We start from the raw sequence: 18,415 nt of genomic DNA on the forward strand, positions 1-18,415 counted from the left end.
CACAAAAGGATACTGTTAAAAATCTTGGTGTATTAATTGACAGTGATCTAAACCTAAACAGCCACATGAAAGCGATAACTAAATCAGCTTTTTACCACCTCAAAAATATTGCCAAACTTAAAGGGCTGATGTCAAAGAGTGGGTCAAAACTGAGAGGGTCAAAACATGATTTAGAAAAACTCATTCATGCATTTATCTCCAGCAGGGTTGATTGGGGCAGCCGTGGCCTACTGGTTAGCACTTCGGACTTGGAACCGGAGGGTTGCCGGTTCGAACCCTGACCAGTAGGCACGGCTGAAGTGAGGGGTTAGGTGCCTGCTCCCCGAGCGCCGCTGTTGTTGCAGGCAGCTCACTGCGCCGGGATTAGTGTGTGCTTCACCTCACTGTGTGCTTCACTAATTCACGGATTGGGATAAATGCAGAGACCAAATTTCCCTCACGGGATCAAAAGAGTATATATACTTATATACTTATACTTATTACTGCAATGGACTTTTCACAGGCCTTCCTAAAAAGACTATCAAACAGCTTCAGGTGATACAAAATGTTTAAATTGCCCCTTGGGGACTAATAAAGTGCTTTGAATTGAATTGAATTGAATTGAATTGAAATGAAATGCAGCAGCTAGGATTCCCACTAAAACTAAAATAACTGACCACATCACTGGCTTCCAGTAAGTCACAGAATTTACTTTATAGCACTACTGCTGGTTTATAAATCACTAAATGGAACAGGAAATACTTTTTATTTCAGACATGCTTCAGCAGTACACACCTTCCAGACCTCTCAGGTCTCAGGAGAAAAACCTGCCGTTAAAACTAAACATGGTGAAGCAGCTTTTAGCTGCTATATGCGGCTCAACTCTGGAACCAACTTTCGGATGACATTAAAAAGGCCCCAACTGTAGCCAGTTTTAAATTTAGACTTAAGACCAAACTGTTCTCAGATGCTTTCTGGTAACTGCACTGTTACAAATTCTGAATCTGTTTTTTTTATTATTATTATTCTTATTATGACTTTTACCTCTTAAATTATTCCTTCACTATTGCCCTTTTATGCTTTTATTTGTTATTACTGTTTGCTTTTGTTTATGTAAAGCACATTGAATGACCTTTGTGTATGAAATGCGCTATATAAATAAACTTGAATTGACTAGAGTGTTATTGTAGGGCCTCAAGACAGGGATTGGCCAGTGGCAAATGCATAGCATGGTCATGGGTTCTAGGGTATAAAACCAAACTCCTGAGAGTGTTCGGTCTCTTCTTTTTCCTGCTACTGTTCTCCTGGGTGTGGGGATCCTCAGGTCCTTTGGTCTTCTATCCTTTCACTCTGATGTCTCTTATTTCCTTCCCATTTCTCTCACTTATTCATCCCATGTTTTGTTTTCTGTCTTGTGCATTCAGATTTTCTTCTGTTTAGATTGAATAGAATCAGTTCATTCATGGTTGCAGTTATACTTATACCTTTGGTTTCGTCTCACATGCAGTTCACTTAATATCTAACATTTAACCATCCTGTGTTCGTTTCATGTTTATAGTTTTGTGTTCCCGGTCAAAAATGACCGCTGCATTATAATTTGTTCTAAATCCATAGTAACACATATATTATCATGGACCTTTGTATCAACTTAAGTTCTATTGGATATTACCAGTTTTGAACTTCCATTTGCTATGTATGGCGTGCAGGCCTCATTGACCTGAGCCCATGCAAGTCAGAAAGGGGAAGATACTATTGGGGAAAGGTTCCAGTGGGGGCTGGCCTAGAAGCAAAGAGTGGGGTTGAGGGTGTGTTTGTGTGTGTGTGTGTGTGTGTGTGAATGTACAGAAGCACATACAGTCCATCTGATCAATAGATATGTGCCTGGACTCAATTTTATACACTGACCATTTTTTCACCCATTCATTTCTAACGGAAATACACATTGGTGTTCTAAAGTTAAATAAGACACCCAAATTGTTGAAATTGACCAGAATTTGTTTTGTGTGTACAGATGCCCCATGTTAAGTCATGGAGCTATAACAATATTTTTGAGAGAAAAAAACATTCACATAACTTACCATTCTTACATAATTTACCATTCACATTGCTCCTGATGTGCCATGCCATTGTGTCTAACATGTAAATGTAAATCAGGTTCCTAAGTATACTTGCGTACAAGGAATTTGGTCTCTGCATTTATCCCATCTGTGAATTAATGAACACACAGAGCACACAGTGAGGTGAAGCACACACTAACCCGGAGCAGTGAGCTGCCTTGCTACAGCAGCGCTCGGGGAGCAGTGAGGGGTTAGGTGCCTTGCTCACTTCAGCCATGGATGTGGGCATGGGAGAGCAGTGCTCAACTACTTCCCCCACCCACATTTTTCTTACTGGGACTGGGATTGAACCGGCAACCCTTCGGTTCCAAGCCCAAAGTCCTAACCAGTAGGCCACGGCTGCCCCCATTTGGTATATAAACTGTTTAGTAATATTGTAGGTTATTAACTTGACATGCATGAACCTTTCCGTCAGATGTTTTCCGTCATTGGTAACATTTTAACAACATTAATAGTATAATAAATCTAGAGTAAGTACTTAGAAGTCAGGCTAAAAGTGTTGTAGTACAAATAACCACTGAATGTAGCCTAATAATACAGGCTACACCCCAGAATTACAAGAATAAGGCTTTGTTTATACAAATTTAGACAGTCAGACTAGAATGGTTCAGATAATGGTTCAGATAAAGCCGTTACACTTCACAAATAACCTCATTGGTAAAAAAACATAAGGATGTCACAGCAATATACAGTAGGCTACATCCCAACACACTGCACGGAACACCAGATTTTGAAACATACACACACATATGCATAACATCACACAACATGGTACAATGCACTGTAGTTCTCTGCCACCTAATGGTAATTTTGATACCACAGATGAATGACAACCCAGTCTGATAAATGGCAGGAAAAATCAGAAACAGTTTTATTTAATATGATGCACTTCAAAAGAAAGACAGCATGAATTCACCTAAAGATTCATCAGCTGCTCTAACTAGTCAAGAAAATAGTTAGGGTTTAAGTATCCTTCCAGGCTGATGGGAGATGGCATTGGTCATCCCATCTCACATGGACTACACTGAATCAGGCTCTGATTAGTGGCAACCTGGCAATCTGGAGCAGATGAACAGTGAAACACTGCAAAGTCATAATATTCCCGCTTATATCTCGAAATACATAGACTAGGGGTGTCACGATTCTCCAAATCCTCGATTCGATTTAATTTTCGATTTTAAAGTCGATTCTATTCGATTTTCGATCATTTTTTAAAAATTACTATTAATGCATTCCTTATATGTTATTTACTTTTTTTTTGGCCTTTTCCTTTTCTGTTTCGGGGGGCTTTTATTTAGAAACCGATTTTTATTTTGAAACCGTTCCAACCACGAGGTTGTTTACGTGAACATAGTGAAATGAAACAACACATAATGATAATTTGATTGTTTCAGCACACTCCGAAGAGACCTGTTCATGGAATATGTACTCATCATTTTGAACTGTAACTAGATCATCTTTTCACTTGCTAAATTGAGTAGGCTAAGTTAGTGTTAATTGACATGAATGAATGACAAAATACTTCCACACCGGTGATTTCAAAGTAGCAAGAGGGGCTTCGATTTCGGTAGGTTGATGTGTAGGCCTATATTTTAACTGGCTGCAGCCTAAAATTAGAGGAGTGCCGTTCAGCACATACGTGTGCATTTGTGCATCTTGGCATAGCCTACATGCTGGACGTGACATTGGGGTTGTGGCTGCATCGTCGATTCTATTTTTGAGTTCGAAGATCGAGATTGAGATGTAATTTGGATCGATTTCGATATAAAATCGAAATCGTGACACCCCTAACATAGACACACACAGATATACACAGGGACAGTACAGGAACAGAATGAAATATCAACAGTCATCTCATATGTGGAAGAACACATAACAGAAACATCAGGACATAAACCACTTATGACTATAAAAATCATAAGTTATGAATCCAATACTCTCACTTCAAAAGGCGCACACAGGCGAGATATGTGATGATGTGTTCAGATCCGCATAACACCTAAGAACTGTTTTCACATTAGGTTTTTATTTGTGATTTTTGTCTGATAGAACAAGAAAGAAACAGTTTTAGGATCAGCTATTTTTGCATAGATAGATAAACATTAGGCTACTGTAGGCTTAGTTAAAGCTGCAGTTGGCAAGTCTGACAGATTGAGGGGACTTAGCCAAAATGTTAAATGTTTACAACTCTCATGCCCCTCCCCCACTACCACTGAGCACCCTCTCATCGAGTTTGTGCTCGTCAATGCGCACCAGACTGTGATTCAGTCAGATCTCACACAGCCCTGCTCTGATTGGACCAGAAGAACCGGGAGCTGTGGATTTTTGCAAAACAAATAACAGGCTCTAGGTGGAGGTAGAAGTGCGGGTTTTTTTCTAAAACTGGCTGATTTATGTTGTTCTGTCGGAGCATAGTGTCGGTTTCAGTGAATATGATCAAAATAATCTTGCCAACTGCAGCTTTAATAGGGTTTGTTACAGAATCATCTGGAAATTATCTGATAAATGTAAGCATTTTGTACAGAATGAATGAGAAGTATAGCAAACATCTCTCATCATTTGGATCATAATCCCAGGGAGCCACTCCCCCACTACAAATGCACAAACTCAGTCACTCACACATATGCATACAGACTCACACACACAAGTTTGTACAGACACACAAGTGGTAAACATGTAGATGTACAGCACTGCTTCAAAATGGCAAAAGTATATGTGTGCAGTTCGGATACAGACACATATTTAAGTCATCAAAGAACTTTGTTTGGGTTTGGTTGCAGACTCTGTACAGATGCACGTAATGCCTACACACATGCACACACACAAAATTATGGTATTATTTCACAAATTGGCTGATTGCCATTCGTGGAAGTGATTTTTCCATCTTGGAGATCTCTAACCACTCATAAGCAGTACCTCATTCTCATGTTATGGTCAAGTAAGGGGTAGCTCTGTATCCTTTGCAAGTAATTTGTTATCTGCCTGAATCTGGAACTGAAAAGTATAGGGATACTCATGCAATTCAGTTTAGTTTATTTTCAGTGTTCACAGACAAACTTGTTATTGCCTTTGGAAATATACTTGAACAAAGATTTTAAATAGAAATGTAAAATTTCATGAATTGTGGAAATGGTACAGGGCTGAACACTTTTGCATAGTATATCAAAACATTAACATGTGTAAATGAATGCTTGGAAGAGGGATCTGATGCTGATGATTTGTAATGCTAGCAAGATGTGCAAAGTCTTCTCTCTCAGTATAGCTCACCAGGTCAGCATAGAAGTAGCTCTCTTGCCCCTCTTGTACATCATTTCTATGTCACCTCCTGTTATTTTTGAGTGGTGAGGTTAATTCGATATCGCAAAGAATCTGAACTAACTGCCAAGGATTCACAGATGGTCTACGGTTGCTCCATTGCATGCAGTAAATAGCCCATAACTGACCTACGTGAGATTTATACAACATGTAAAAAGATTGTTTGATATACAAAATCTCTTTAATAAGTGTACAAAAGGGTTTTCCACATTTTACAAAAACAACTGAGGGTGGCAAAAGAAATGAAAAGGATTACTACGTCACTCCAAACTGGCAGACATCTTGCATACCACAAATTACTGTTACTACTTTTAGAAAGACTTAAATTCAACCATCAGAGCACTTCTTTCAGGCTCTCCATGACAAATTCCACAATTTAACGTGAATCCATTTACTTCACCCAGACCCCAGTCTTAAAGCTATTTGCTTTTGTTGTGTCCAAGATCTTACACCAAAGAAAAAACTAAAGGCAAACTTGACTATTGTTGCATGATGAGCATTGAGCAATGCCACAGGTACATCTGTCCACAGTGTAAGCATCCACCCACTGCCATACCATCTCCAACTCTTGTCTTCTCTCTATTCCCTCCATCCCTGCATGTGTTAGGGAGACGACCTCACCTTGATGCTTTCAAACACCACCCAGTTGTCACTGAAGCAAGACAGTTGAAACAAGACTGTTTCTCTCATTCCCCTCTCCTTCCTCCTGGAGTAAGTCTCTCTCTCTCTCTCTCTCACTCTCACTCTCTCTCTCACTTGGCCACGGCGTTGCTGTGGGGGAGCTGCTGCTGCAGGGCTTGCTGTTGCTGCTGCTCCACCAGGGCCTGTTGCAGCCGCGTGCGCTTGCGGGCATAGTGCTGCCAGTGCAGGAGCTGCTGCTCGTCGATGAACTTGGCACACTGGGCATTGACCAGCTCCTTGCGGAAGTGCTCGTACTGCAGGAGCTCCAGCATGGGCAGGCAGTGGGGGTATCTGGTGGAGTCACGCAAGTAAAGAAAGTCAAACAATACAGAGATTATTTCACTCATGTGTTAGTTACTTAGCAATCCAGTCAAACATGCAGAAGTTTTAAGAACAGATTGAGAACCCCATCTCTGGCTTAGTGTCTTAACCCCTAACATGCACAGAGATGCCTTTAGTGTTCATAATAGAACAGAGATTACACTCCATGAATAAAGAAATTAACAACCATTCGACATGACTTAAAACTGATGCATCAAGGAGCAGTGGTGAATGCTACTCTTTGAAATAGGGGAAGCTGTGATAAAATGAGTCAATTATTGTTTTAGCATCATTGCTACTACTACATTGTCCTTTGTGGGCTAAAGCAAATCCCCCCCAAACTCAGTTTAGACCAACTGAGAGTTTTCAGACATGGCCAACAGTTGGCTACATAACCACAGCACTTCCAGCCAGTTCTAGGAGGGTTAAAAAGTCTGGTTATTTGATAACCTATTGCCTGGGTTATTTCTCTGATTTTTCAACTTTAGTTTGCAAACGGAGTGCATTACCACCACCATCTGCTGGACTGAGGTGTAATGGCAAGTGTACCCTTTAGCCTCGTAATGGCCGCCAGGTGAATAAGGCGAATCATACACAAGCCCAGCATCCTAGCCAGCCCACAGCCCCATTTACTCTCAGAGAGGCTGAGCTTCCCTGGAAATTATGTTTTTGAAACATTTGTCTATATTCTGCATAATCTGAAAAGCATATTCTGAAGTGTGATTGAAGTGTATTGAAGCTGCACTTCAATGGGTTTAAATGGGCTATGCAGCAACAGTAGGCCTATTAGAGAGAGAGAGAGAGAGAGAGAGAGAGAGAGAGGAGGAAGGGGGGTTAAGGCTATGGCTCTCTACACATGTATTTGTTGTAAACTCAATTTCAGTACAGCTCATTATTGAATGTCTTTATACCACAAAACACTTACTTTAGAAATTTGGCATATTCAGGTTCCTTCCAGTAAAGCAAGTACTTCAAGTAGTTCACAAAGGGCTTGTCTCGGAAGTAACCTCTCTGAGCGAGAACTACAAGGAGTCATTAGATGACATAAAAATACACCTTAAAGGTTAAATTGAGACATGAATAAATCACACAATGTTAATGTGGCAGAAAACCCAAAGTTCACAATAATGTAATTTCATGATTTCATGGATAGGCTACTTACAATTGAGATAATTTGGATTTGCCAAACACTGCACGAATTCCAACTCCGATTGGAAACGGTTCCTCGCTTGTTCCTCTGTTGATCAACGACAAGTATGTAATAAGCTCAGCAACAATACAATGTCAGTTTATTTCACTTCCATGTAGAGCTAACGTTAACGTTACAAGATAAGTTAATTCTACGTTAGCTAGCTTACCCGTTTCCATCACGCCAGGTCCACTATAATGTCAGCCAAGTAACGTTTATAATGCTTCTAGCCTACTGCTGTAACCTTTCAGTAAGACTATCGAGGTAAGAGTAATGTTAAAGGCACAATTATAAGTCCACGCAATTATCTAAACGCTTTTGTCCCTTCACGTCCTTTGCGTAGGTAGGCATTGCCAGAGATTTTGTTTTGTGTTTGCCGTATTTCAGTGACACATGGCTTGACGTAAAACAAGCTCAATGCCTGACATGGAATCAGTTTCGATTCCCCCAACCAACAAGTATTAAGCACGAAGGCCACTTTCAGAACCGTTCCAGGATCAGTGCGCCCTCGTCTCGTGAAGGTTTTCTTCTTTTGCAGCTGTAGGGATATTGTGCACCGTATCTTAGGCTAATTTTGTAACATTGCCCCCATTTGGAGAGGAGTGGTATAATATTTGTGAAAGAGTAGTCCCCCCCCCCCCCCAACCCCATGCTTTATTGAAAACTTGATTTAAAGCTCAAATATGTTTCCAGTAAACAAAACAAATAGCCTAGATATAGAAGGAGGATAAAGGAAAAATCTAAACAATAATAAGACAAATAAATCCACAAAAGTGGAAGTTGAATAGCCTGACGAGCCAGACCCACATAGGGTCTGGGCACTCACCGTTCGCAGTGCTCAGTCGTCTTTCAAATTCCCTCTGCACGCAATAGGACAGCGCTGAGTCCCATGCGTTTTCCCACCAGCGGAGCTAGTTGGCTAGTTCAAACTTTTGCCATCTTAAAACAAGCTTAACTCGTGTCACACTGCTGGCCAACGGCAACATCCATCTTCTTTGTTTTCAAGTAGCAGGGAATTCAAGCCAAACCGTTACAACTCTGCCATCAATCATTATGTTAAGCCCGGCTAACGACTCTATACACGATTTGATTGGCCTGATAGAAGTTTAATTTTTCGAGCTCACAAGCCAACGGAGAGTTGCAGATTCGGTCCAGACTCAGTAATGCAGAAGACAAATACCATGTTACTGAAGCAGATTTGTTTTCATTTTTTTAATTTTCTTATAAGAGCATGGTAGCATACAAGTGTTTTCTGTTTACTGTATAGGCTTAATACATTTGTGTAGCCTATGGAAAGTTCGCACCACAAATGAGCAACAAGAGTCTGATTTACCGCATAATGGACACTTGCAACAAGCAAGTCATTTTTAACTGTACTCTGATCCTTGAATTGTCTGATTATGATTATAATGATTATAATGAGCTGAAAAGGCCTACAAGTCTAGGCTATAGGATGCATAGTTTTATATTATAGTATAGGATATGTGTAGCCTATTTATATTTTATTATAAGATGTAGATACATTATATTAATGTGTATACATTCAGTATCAGACAGGATGTTAAACTTTACTCAGACTTTCAGGGTTTAAGCAAAGTCCTCTAAGGCACGTGTTTAACTGAAACATTTGGTTTAATCCCCAGAAACAGGTAATTCACAATATGAACAGTAGATGGAAGTAATGTATCAAATACTATTCCCAATATTACATGAAAGAAGGTCTTGAAAGGCTTAAAAGTATTGTATTGTTGTCATATTATTGATTGAATGGACTTTATTGTTTATTATTGCTATTTTCCTTCATTTTCATTGTTTATTTCATTCAGGCTATTGATTGAATTGACATTGTTTATTATTGCCATTCTCCTTAACCACATGATTCCCAATACAAATTTCAAGTTTTTGCCTGAAATTGCACTGTGCCTACTTACAAGGGCATTGTTCCCACCTCTTTTGGGGCCTACATTTCAAATGTCTGACCTCTATAGAAAGCTGAGAACCTGTCGTTTTCGTAGGAAACAGTCAGAATAACTGTGTGATGTACTGACACAGAGTTACAGAGGCTAGAATATAGTTTTTTCTTTCTGCCGGATTACAAGCATCTCTAAACTGACCACATTTCAGCCCTCTAGGTCACTTGATATCACTTAGAAACATAAAAATGAGCCCTAGCACCAGGTCTTGTGAAGCTGTGGTTCTCAAACTTTGTCCCCGGACCCCACTTTGAGAACCAATGCTTTAGACCATTATTTGCCAAGGTTTACTAATTTATAATAATTTATAATTTATACTCATGTGTTTTGTAAAATGCCTATGGAAACTCCCCATAGGACTTTTGGTTATCCAAAATGCATACTGACAATCCAATGCTTACTGCACATGAACCCCTTTGTGTAGAAGCATAATCCTGACTACACAAAATATGGAATAATTACACAGTCTCCATTTTTTGGTTCAATGAGTGTGTATAAGATAGACTATACATCTGTACAACTAATATTGGATTATGCAACATGAAGATTCAATTTATATGGATTCCTGTGAATATTTCAAGACCCAATATGCAGCATCTACTTATTAAGTCTGACCAACATCTTAAATTGTTCCCTGTTAAATGTAAGTATTGTTTTGTATTTGTATGTCTCTTTGGACAGAAGCGTCTGCCAAATCCCATAATCATAATTATAACCATAAAAGGCTACAACTGTCTAGCTCTTATTGGCTGATATGTGATTTAAAGTTTACTACATGTAACAGATGACATAAAAGAGGTAAGAGAATAGGCTGTACCAGTTTGTTACTGCCATGCAATCTCATTCTTGTACTGCCAGGTTAGACTATAAAACAAATTATACAAAAACTGAACTATTTGAAATGAGACTCATAAAGGTTATGCATTAACACCCTTGACAGAAATTACTTTAAGGGACTTTACCCTTTGCCTCTCTGTCTTCCCTGTGTTTCAGCATATATTTCACCTCATTGAAATTAGCCAGCTGTTCTCAGTTGACCAATCATCAGCCACACTGACATTAGGGGAAAACATACAGTTAAGAACACAATTATTCCCCAGGCAAATATTGATTTAATGTTTTTTGCTTGGCCAATATGTTTGTTGTGACTGAAAATTACACTGCCACATGAAAAAAGGTTGTAAGAAAATGTGGTAGAAACACATAATCAATGAAAACATATTAAACCTCAGTGAGGCCATGTCCATTTCAAGTGTGGGGGTGAGAAAAATTATTCTTTTGGGATGTTTTTCGACCTTCTCAAAGTAAATGGTAACACTAAAACAAGGAGCTACATTAAGATTCTGGAAGAAAAGATCAGGCAGTCTGCCAAGAGACCTGCCCCAATAAGCTGCATTGGATCATTAAACCACACAATGATCCTAAAGATATAGCCAAACAAGGCAAGAAATGGTTAACAGAGAACAATATCAACATTTTAGAGTGGCCCAGCCAGAGTCATCCGTCAAAAAAGTGAGCAAAAGGCTAGAGTGATGACAAAGAATCATTCATGCCTCAAAACTCGGATTGCTGCTAAAAAGGTGCAGTCTGGAGACATGAAGAGGCTCGGTATTATAAGAAAGCTGTGAATGCAAATAAAGGTGTTTCCATTGATTCCTTAAAAAGGGTATGAATAATTTTGGACATACCATTTTTCGTAAAAAAAAGTTAAATAAGAATAAAACGCTTATTTTATTTCATGTTTCTACACGTTTAACACATTGTCTTACAACCTTTTGGCATGTGGCAGTCATTTTCAGTCAGAACAAACATATTGGTCAAGAGAAATAAACATTAAATCAATATTTGCCAGGGGTATGAATCATTTTGTTCTTAACTGTAATGATGGGGCCTTAGTTTAGTATGAATACCTTCAATCCCACATAGAGGTTCCACAGATGTTACGAGGATGTTACTGGTTTGCAAACAACACTGTTTTTTGAAAAGCCCTCTCTCCATATTCTGTGGCAAGTTGTTATACACTAAGAATGTATGCCAAGAGTAGGAACTTTTTAAAAACTGAACCTGTGCATTTACTATGTGATTTGGTAGTCATACCTTGGTACATGGTGAGTAAATATATACCTAAAATTCACTTTGGACCACTGTGGAGATAACCTTTGGTCAGGTGCATACTGAATAAGAAGCGTTGTGATGAAACACTGGTATGTTTTGCAATGGACAATCCACTGCGGCATGGTCACCAACATGATATAAAACCAGCTAACTGAATAGGGGTGTTAACGGTATACAAAAATCACGGTTTGGTGTTTACCTCAGTTTTGAAATCACGGTTTGGTTAATTTTTGGTATGTTAAAGCAAGTGGTATGCTCCTCTGTGCACATTTGTGTGCATCGAAGACAGGCGTCAATTCTCACCACACGCCGCATGCGCGAGACAGATGCGGCAGCATGTCACGGCCTTAAGCCTGTAGATACTGCTAGCCTAAAATTCACTGACAATATTGCTGATGCGCAATGTATATTTGAAAAGGTGTCAAATATTTTTTTGATGTTAATTGACTAAACTGATATATGGTCTGCCACATCTCAATTTTGAAGTTTAATTTATTACTTTGTGTCATCAAAGTTCATAACAAGATAAGATTAGACATATTTTACAGTACATTAAAAACTGATCACATCTATAAAAATATGAACTTATCCTAAAATTATCCTGAGTATTAGGCCTACTACAGTACTTACATATGCACAATAAATCTTATTCTACACTCATGTTGATAAATAGTAATTTTATAACAATTTACTTTGCTTTGTACATAATATAATACAATAAGACTTTCAGTAATAAAAAAAAGTGTCAAAAGCAGCTGTCAAAAGCCACATAGGGCACTAAACAGTGGCCAATACATTAAGGACACTGTTAGCCAAAAGTACTGGAGTATCCTGTAGCACACAGTGTAAGGCATGCAGCAGCGATCCTACTGAAACTTTTCACAGGGTCGTCCATCATGAACAAGGTGGAGTTGCATTAGTGCGAGCTGTATCCCTTGCCTTCTCTCTCCATCAGTCTCTCTCTCTCTCTCAGATTGCAGTGGAGTTGGTGGTAGTGTTGGCCCAGCTTGGGAAGGTGTCCAGGTTGAACATGGCTCGGCCCCAGCTGTTAATGGCCAAAGAGATGCACAGGATGCCGATGATATTCATCACCAACCCTGTTCTGGCCTGTGGAATAACAAGGGCACTGCTTTTGAGCCACAATTTGAATGTATACTGTAAGTACAAATATAGCTGTCATTTCAAAATCATAATAGTCTCCACAACATTTATGAGTCTGAAAGCTATAGTGAGAACAGAAGCAGATATATTATATATTTCAATGGACTAGTTGCACAAAAGGTTCTCGGTGAGCTCGTTTGTTTCCTGTGGAGCCAGGTGTGTTTGGAGCCAGCTGTGGAGCCAGGTGTGTTTGAAACTGCCGCTATTCGGAATGTAATTAGTGTCTACACATTTATCTTTATCGTAACGTGCTGATAGGTGCCACACCCAACCGGGTCCATGTAGACACTAATTACATTCAGAAACAAACAAGAAACAAACAAGCTCACCGAGAGCCTTTCATGCAACTAGTCAATAGCTCATGATGTGAAACAAATTACTTGTCTATACTGCATTTAGTTGTTTAAAAAGTTCAAATGTTAGAAGAGATCCATTCTTGTCATTCATTATATATTGTAGGTCAAAATCAAGTAATTTGTACTCGAACATAAATAACTGCACTGAGCAACAGTGCTGACTCTCACCATATCAGACACTTTTAGGTAGCCGTAGGAGAAGACGATGGCGTTGGGTGGTGTGGCCACTGGCAGCATGAAGGCGAAGGATGAGCTGAGGGTGCAGGGGATCATCACATACAGAGGGTTCACCTTGATGGACTTGCACTGGAAAACACATGGCCCGCAAAACTGCTTAGCACCAGTACAACTGCAACAGCATTACAGTTACTTTATGAGTACAGTTTGCTGCATCAATATGACACAGTGCCATGGTTAGAGTAGAGTACCAGTTCTGAAAGAGTGACGTAAAAGGAAATATCATTCTAAAGCAAAGGGAAAGGGAATGGAAAAGGAAACTTCAGCCAGTTTAATACAGCCTTAATCAACTTCAACTCAGCGGCCAATGGCAAAAGGTCTGACTTTTATACAACCTTCTTTGATGTTTTTACATATCTAAGTGACAGGCTTTTCAGTCAAGAAATGCACTCCATCTATTAACAAAAGGCGAGGCATGTTAAGTGTATAAAACAACCCTAGAGGCTGTACATTTCCCAATATAAATGAACTGGAACCTACATACCAAACAAGTCTTTGGGCTAAATTTTGAGAGTCTAAAACGCATGGTCACTGGCGAATAGTTGAAACAAATTTCTGGGTTTGTCCAGTCCATATTGGGTGTGGTTTAGTTATGAAACGTCCGGCGCATGGCGCAAGAAGGTGGGCCTTATGTTTCTTAATCAGTCATGGGTGGTCAGGAAAAAAGATCCCAATAAAGGGCATCATAACATGTTCAACCACTGGAATGATTTATCTAATTACATGTCCATGTGGGGAAGTTTATATAGGGAAAACGACGCGCCAGCTCAAACAACGCATAGCGGAGCATAGGAGCACAATTAGATGCAGAAACGACACATACCCGTTAGCATGTCACTTTATTGAAATGGAACATACTGTTGCCTCATTGCTACATTGGTATTGAAAAAGTCGAGAAACCTCGTCGGGGTGGTGATTTGGACAGAATCCTTCTACAAAGAGAGGCTGAATGGATATATAGATTGTGCTCTCTAGCCCCTCATGGTCTTAACACTGAATTTGATTTAAAATGTTTTCTATGATGAGATGTATGAATAAATGTATGTAGAAATGTATGGACATGATGTATTTGAAGTAATTATTTAAGCTATGACATATGTAATGTGAATATATTTATAATATTTTTCATACATAGTGTGTTCATAAGTGTACCATCTTGCATGTCTGCCATGTCTGACCACTGATCAAAACCACACTGTGTTGCAGCAGCAAGAGCCTGCGTTTTGTCATGTGGATTTGTGAATGGACTCCTGACACACCCCCAGTTAACACCTGTCCAATCAAGAGACTCATGTGTAACATAAAGGAATCCTGAATGACTTGTGTTGTGTGTGAAAATGACCCTGATGAAGGCGCATGCCGAAACGTTGGTCTAATAAATAATTGCATATTGAAGTTCTGAGTGTGCCACGACACTTCTTCTAAATTCAAGTCTTATTTACCATCGTGAGCACCTCACAAGGTGTGCGTTTACCATCATCAAACAAATGTGTTTTGGGAGTAACATCCTTTAAACCAATGAGAGTGACATCTGTCTTTCCCTTTAACAGCAAGCAGCGCGACTTCAAACAACGCATCGGTATTTTGCTGGTCACCGGCGCATTTGAAGGAATTTGCTTGCACGCCAGAGACGTCGTTAGGCTTATTTTGGGGGGCTAAAGCCGCCCTAAGATGATCAAAAGCCCCCCTAAAAATATATATAGTAATATGACTCCAAATTCACATCCATTATAGATAACGTTGGACATACATGAAATTTCATCATTCTGCACACAGCGCTTCGTCCATTTCCACCCTCTCGGTGGTATATCCAGTGTTGTGCGTGAACGAGTTCAAAAGAACGCGTTCATTGAACACGCTCATTTTTTCGTGAAAGTTGAACTGAACGCAACACATTTTTTAATAAAGAACTTGAACGTGAATTAGTTCACATTATGTGTCATGAACGACAGACATCACTGTAAATGAACGTTGGAATTTGTTTTCCACTGAAAACTGAGTGACATCTGTTTTCTCTTTTGAAACGCAACGAGAGAAAGTTCCTCCCTCCTGTATTCTCGCTGGTGCCGCTTAAATCATGTATCACCAGACAGAAATGGTTTTGACATTGTGTGCGCAATGCATTGCGGGCAACGTAGGGTCCGGCTGAGAATAGTTGAATAGCATACTGGCTTCCGCACAACGTTACCCGTGATGAATTGCAGCAGAGCGGGGTAGGCATAGCAACGCTGCGTAGCAGGCAACGGCGAGAGCGCGGAGGGTTGGAGGAGCGAGAGAGAGAGAGAGACAGACCAATGACGAGAGTGAGAGAAAGCGCTGCAATTTTTAAAAAAAATGGCTAGTGGAAGTGATGGCACGGAGACTGGTCTACCTTGTCTGTACTGCTGCAAGTTTCATCACCTGGTAAGAAACCGAGTGTCATGAGCAAATGTCTACAATGAGCAGCTTCAAAGAACGTAGGCCTATAGTGATTTCTAGCTCGTAGTGTGAAAAAAGTATTTATTTGAATATCTCACGAAAAAAGTAAAATGAACTGAACTTTGAACTAGTTCAGAATTAAAATTGTGAACTTTGAACGTGAACTGTTCACTTTGAGCATGTATAAACTGAACTTGAACTAGTTCAGAAAAGCTGTGAACTGGCACAACACTGGGTATATCTCACGAACGCTTCACTCAACACATGGCAAACGATATATTAGAATAAACAGCAGACCTTACCGGACTTTCTACATGGTATCCAACTTTGGGCTGAAATTCTAATGTAATAGCAGCCCAAAAAAATACTTGTTTCCATATTAAAGAATCAAAAGTTGATCATGGCATGCACAGATCAACTGTGCTTTTGAATAGATATTTCTACCATCATGCTTCAGGTGACATGAATGCAACAATCATGAGACACAAAGTACTTTTCCTTGACATAAAGGCTTACATAAGATATTTGCAAGTGATCACATCATACTTTCCCAAATATGGGTAGCATATAATGTTTTGAAAACGATAGCATAATAGATGGCCTTTACAATGACCAAAGAGCTTAATAGTAAAATTACACTGAAAATAGCCTAGGCCTCAAAGGACTAATATATGTCTTATCTGGTTAAAAAATGGCAGAGGAGTTGCTGCTTATATCTTGTGACAGTGCGTCTTCAGCTGTGCTCCATATGTGCCTCTCGCCTTATTACTTTTTAACCGTCATTACCAATTTGCAAATGATGGTGATTAACTACTCATTGTGAGACGTATTTCGTATCTTTATTATAGTGGATGGAATCCACTATCTTGAAATCTCCTGGCTTCTTCTTCTTCTTATAACCTTTTCTTTTTACCTTTTCAAGAGTGAATGCGAGGAAGAGTTATTATTTCAGATTTTTTTTTAAGTTTATACTTTTTGAGAAATAGGGGATTAAAAATGTTAAAAAGCTATTTTTCCCCCATAGACCTCTCCAGAATATATCCCGCCTCCTAACTTCCGTATCCATCCAACTTCCGGGCGTGGATTGTCTATGGGAAATAACATGGCGTTTTGAAAGATCGTACCTGTCAAACTCTGTAGGTGACAAAGTAGAAAAAGCTGCTGGGCAGATTGGCCTACACACTTCTGCCATCTAGTTTCCACTGGATTTTTTGATTTTCGGTGCCGTTTAAGTAGTATCGTCTATAGTATACTACTTAAACGGCACCGACAATCAAAAAATCCAGTGGAAACTATATGTTTGATACTACATCAAATAAAGACTATTATGCCATGTCAACAAAACATTAGATATTTCAGGTAGCAGCAGCAAACAATATAATAGACATAGATGGGTATGCAAGATTTCCAGAGACCTTTGCTGTGTTAAGTCCAATGTTACAGCGGGACACAGAGGGACTACTTGTGTGTGAGACAGCAAACAATGGCGTCACATAGCAGGGAACAGATGGAGCGAAAGGGAGAAATATTCAGGCCATCTTCAAAGCTTGGCCAGGTTAAAGTGATTCTCCTCTTAGACCTGTCACACTCGCCAAAACTCATTGCAGCAGTATGAACCATGCTAATATAAGTTTCTCTTAGTTCTTTAGTATCTCTCTCTCTCTTTCTGTGTCCCTCTGTCTATTAGTCTCTCTATTATACCCCCCCCCCCCTCTCTGGCCCTCCATTGATTTGCTCTGTGAAACAAAGGCATGGCATAGGCACGGCTCTCTCTTCTGGGCCACTTCAGCTTTGGCCTCTTACAAATCCCCCCATTCAAAGGGACTTTTTAGCCCAGTCCAAGTTCATCAAGTGCGATGTGCTGTCTGCCAGGAGTAGGACAATACCACAGAGTTAGGGGGATGGGGGTGGGGGTGTGTGGGTGGGTGGCAGTGGAGCTTGAAAAGGCAGGGGATGAGAATGTGTGTTGGCTTGTCTGAGATGGATGGTCATCGTAATGATACTGATAGGTGACCTCAAAAAGAGATAAAGGCCGCATTTGTTAGACTGGAATTCCTTTGGCAAATGGCTGGCAAAAAGCAGTGAGTGCATGAGAGGATAGACACAGAGAGAGAGAGAGAGAGAGAGAGAGAGAGTACACAGGGAAAGAGAAAGGGAGAGACAGATGAAAGAAGAGGAGAGGGAGAGAGAAAAAGGGATAAGGAAGTAGAGGGAGGAGAGACAGAAAGGGGCGGGAGGGTATATGGAAAGAGAAAGATGAGATAGAAGAAGAGAGGGAGAGGGAGAGAGGGAGATAAAGGGAGAGAGGGGAGTATTAAAATGCAGATCTAATTTCTTAGCGTTGACCATAATGGCTGCAATGGATCTCTAGTGGTGGAAATGGGTATCCACTCAAAGCCTGGAATTTGGAAGCTAGCATGGGCACACTGAACTGCACCGGGAGCCAAAGCCTGTAAGGCAACCCAATAACCCAGACATTCCTACTGTACACCCATGCACTGCTGAGTGTAGGTAATGAACGGTAGAACTTCATCTAACTGTGTTAAAGGACCA

At 40.0% G+C, this 18,415-nt stretch overlaps 2 protein-coding genes across 3 annotated transcripts in view; both read right to left on the reverse strand.

Annotated features, from left to right (window-relative positions):
- Positions 1-2,957: 2,957 nt before the first annotated feature.
- Positions 2,958-7,992, reverse strand: LOC143112114 (mediator of RNA polymerase II transcription subunit 31-like). Its single transcript, XM_076274358.1, has 4 exons — positions 7,772-7,992; positions 7,576-7,650; positions 7,339-7,435; positions 2,958-6,383 (listed from the first exon to the last, which is right to left on the reverse strand). The coding sequence occupies exons 1-4, from the start codon at positions 7,779-7,781 to the stop codon at positions 6,164-6,166; spliced, it is 402 nt and encodes a 133-aa protein (XP_076130473.1). The 5' UTR covers positions 7,782-7,992; the 3' UTR covers positions 2,958-6,163.
- Positions 7,993-12,659: 4,667 nt separating this feature from the next.
- The window catches only part of slc13a5a (solute carrier family 13 member 5a), a 31,002-nt gene continuing 25,246 nt past the window's right edge, over positions 12,660-18,415 (reverse strand). For both annotated transcript variants that reach the window (XM_076274633.1, XM_076274632.1), the window contains 2 exons: positions 13,376-13,513; positions 12,660-12,797 (listed from right to left, as the gene is read on the reverse strand). In XM_076274633.1, coding sequence (XP_076130748.1) covers positions 12,660-12,797; positions 13,376-13,513 — 276 coding nt within the window. The remainder of the gene's footprint in view (positions 12,798-13,375; positions 13,514-18,415) is intronic.

Source organism: Alosa pseudoharengus, unplaced genomic scaffold (genome assembly GCF_046254945.1).
Source record: "Alosa pseudoharengus isolate Yale_2024_CS ecotype anadromous, Long Island Sound unplaced genomic scaffold, YU_APseudo_1.1 YU_APseudo_1.1_scf_8, whole genome shotgun sequence".
In the NCBI taxonomy this organism is placed as follows: domain Eukaryota; kingdom Metazoa; phylum Chordata; class Actinopteri; order Clupeiformes; family Clupeidae; genus Alosa; species Alosa pseudoharengus.

Coding starts and splice junctions, on each gene's coding strand:
- LOC143112114 (XM_076274358.1), bottom strand. Junction 7,436..7,575: donor AAATCCAAATTATCTCAATT/GTAAGTAGCCTA, acceptor GACTCCTTGTAG/TTCTCGCTCAGAGAGGTTAC. Junction 6,384..7,338: donor GAATATGCCAAATTTCTAAA/GTAAGTGTTTTG, acceptor TGACTCCACCAG/ATACCCCCACTGCCTGCCCA.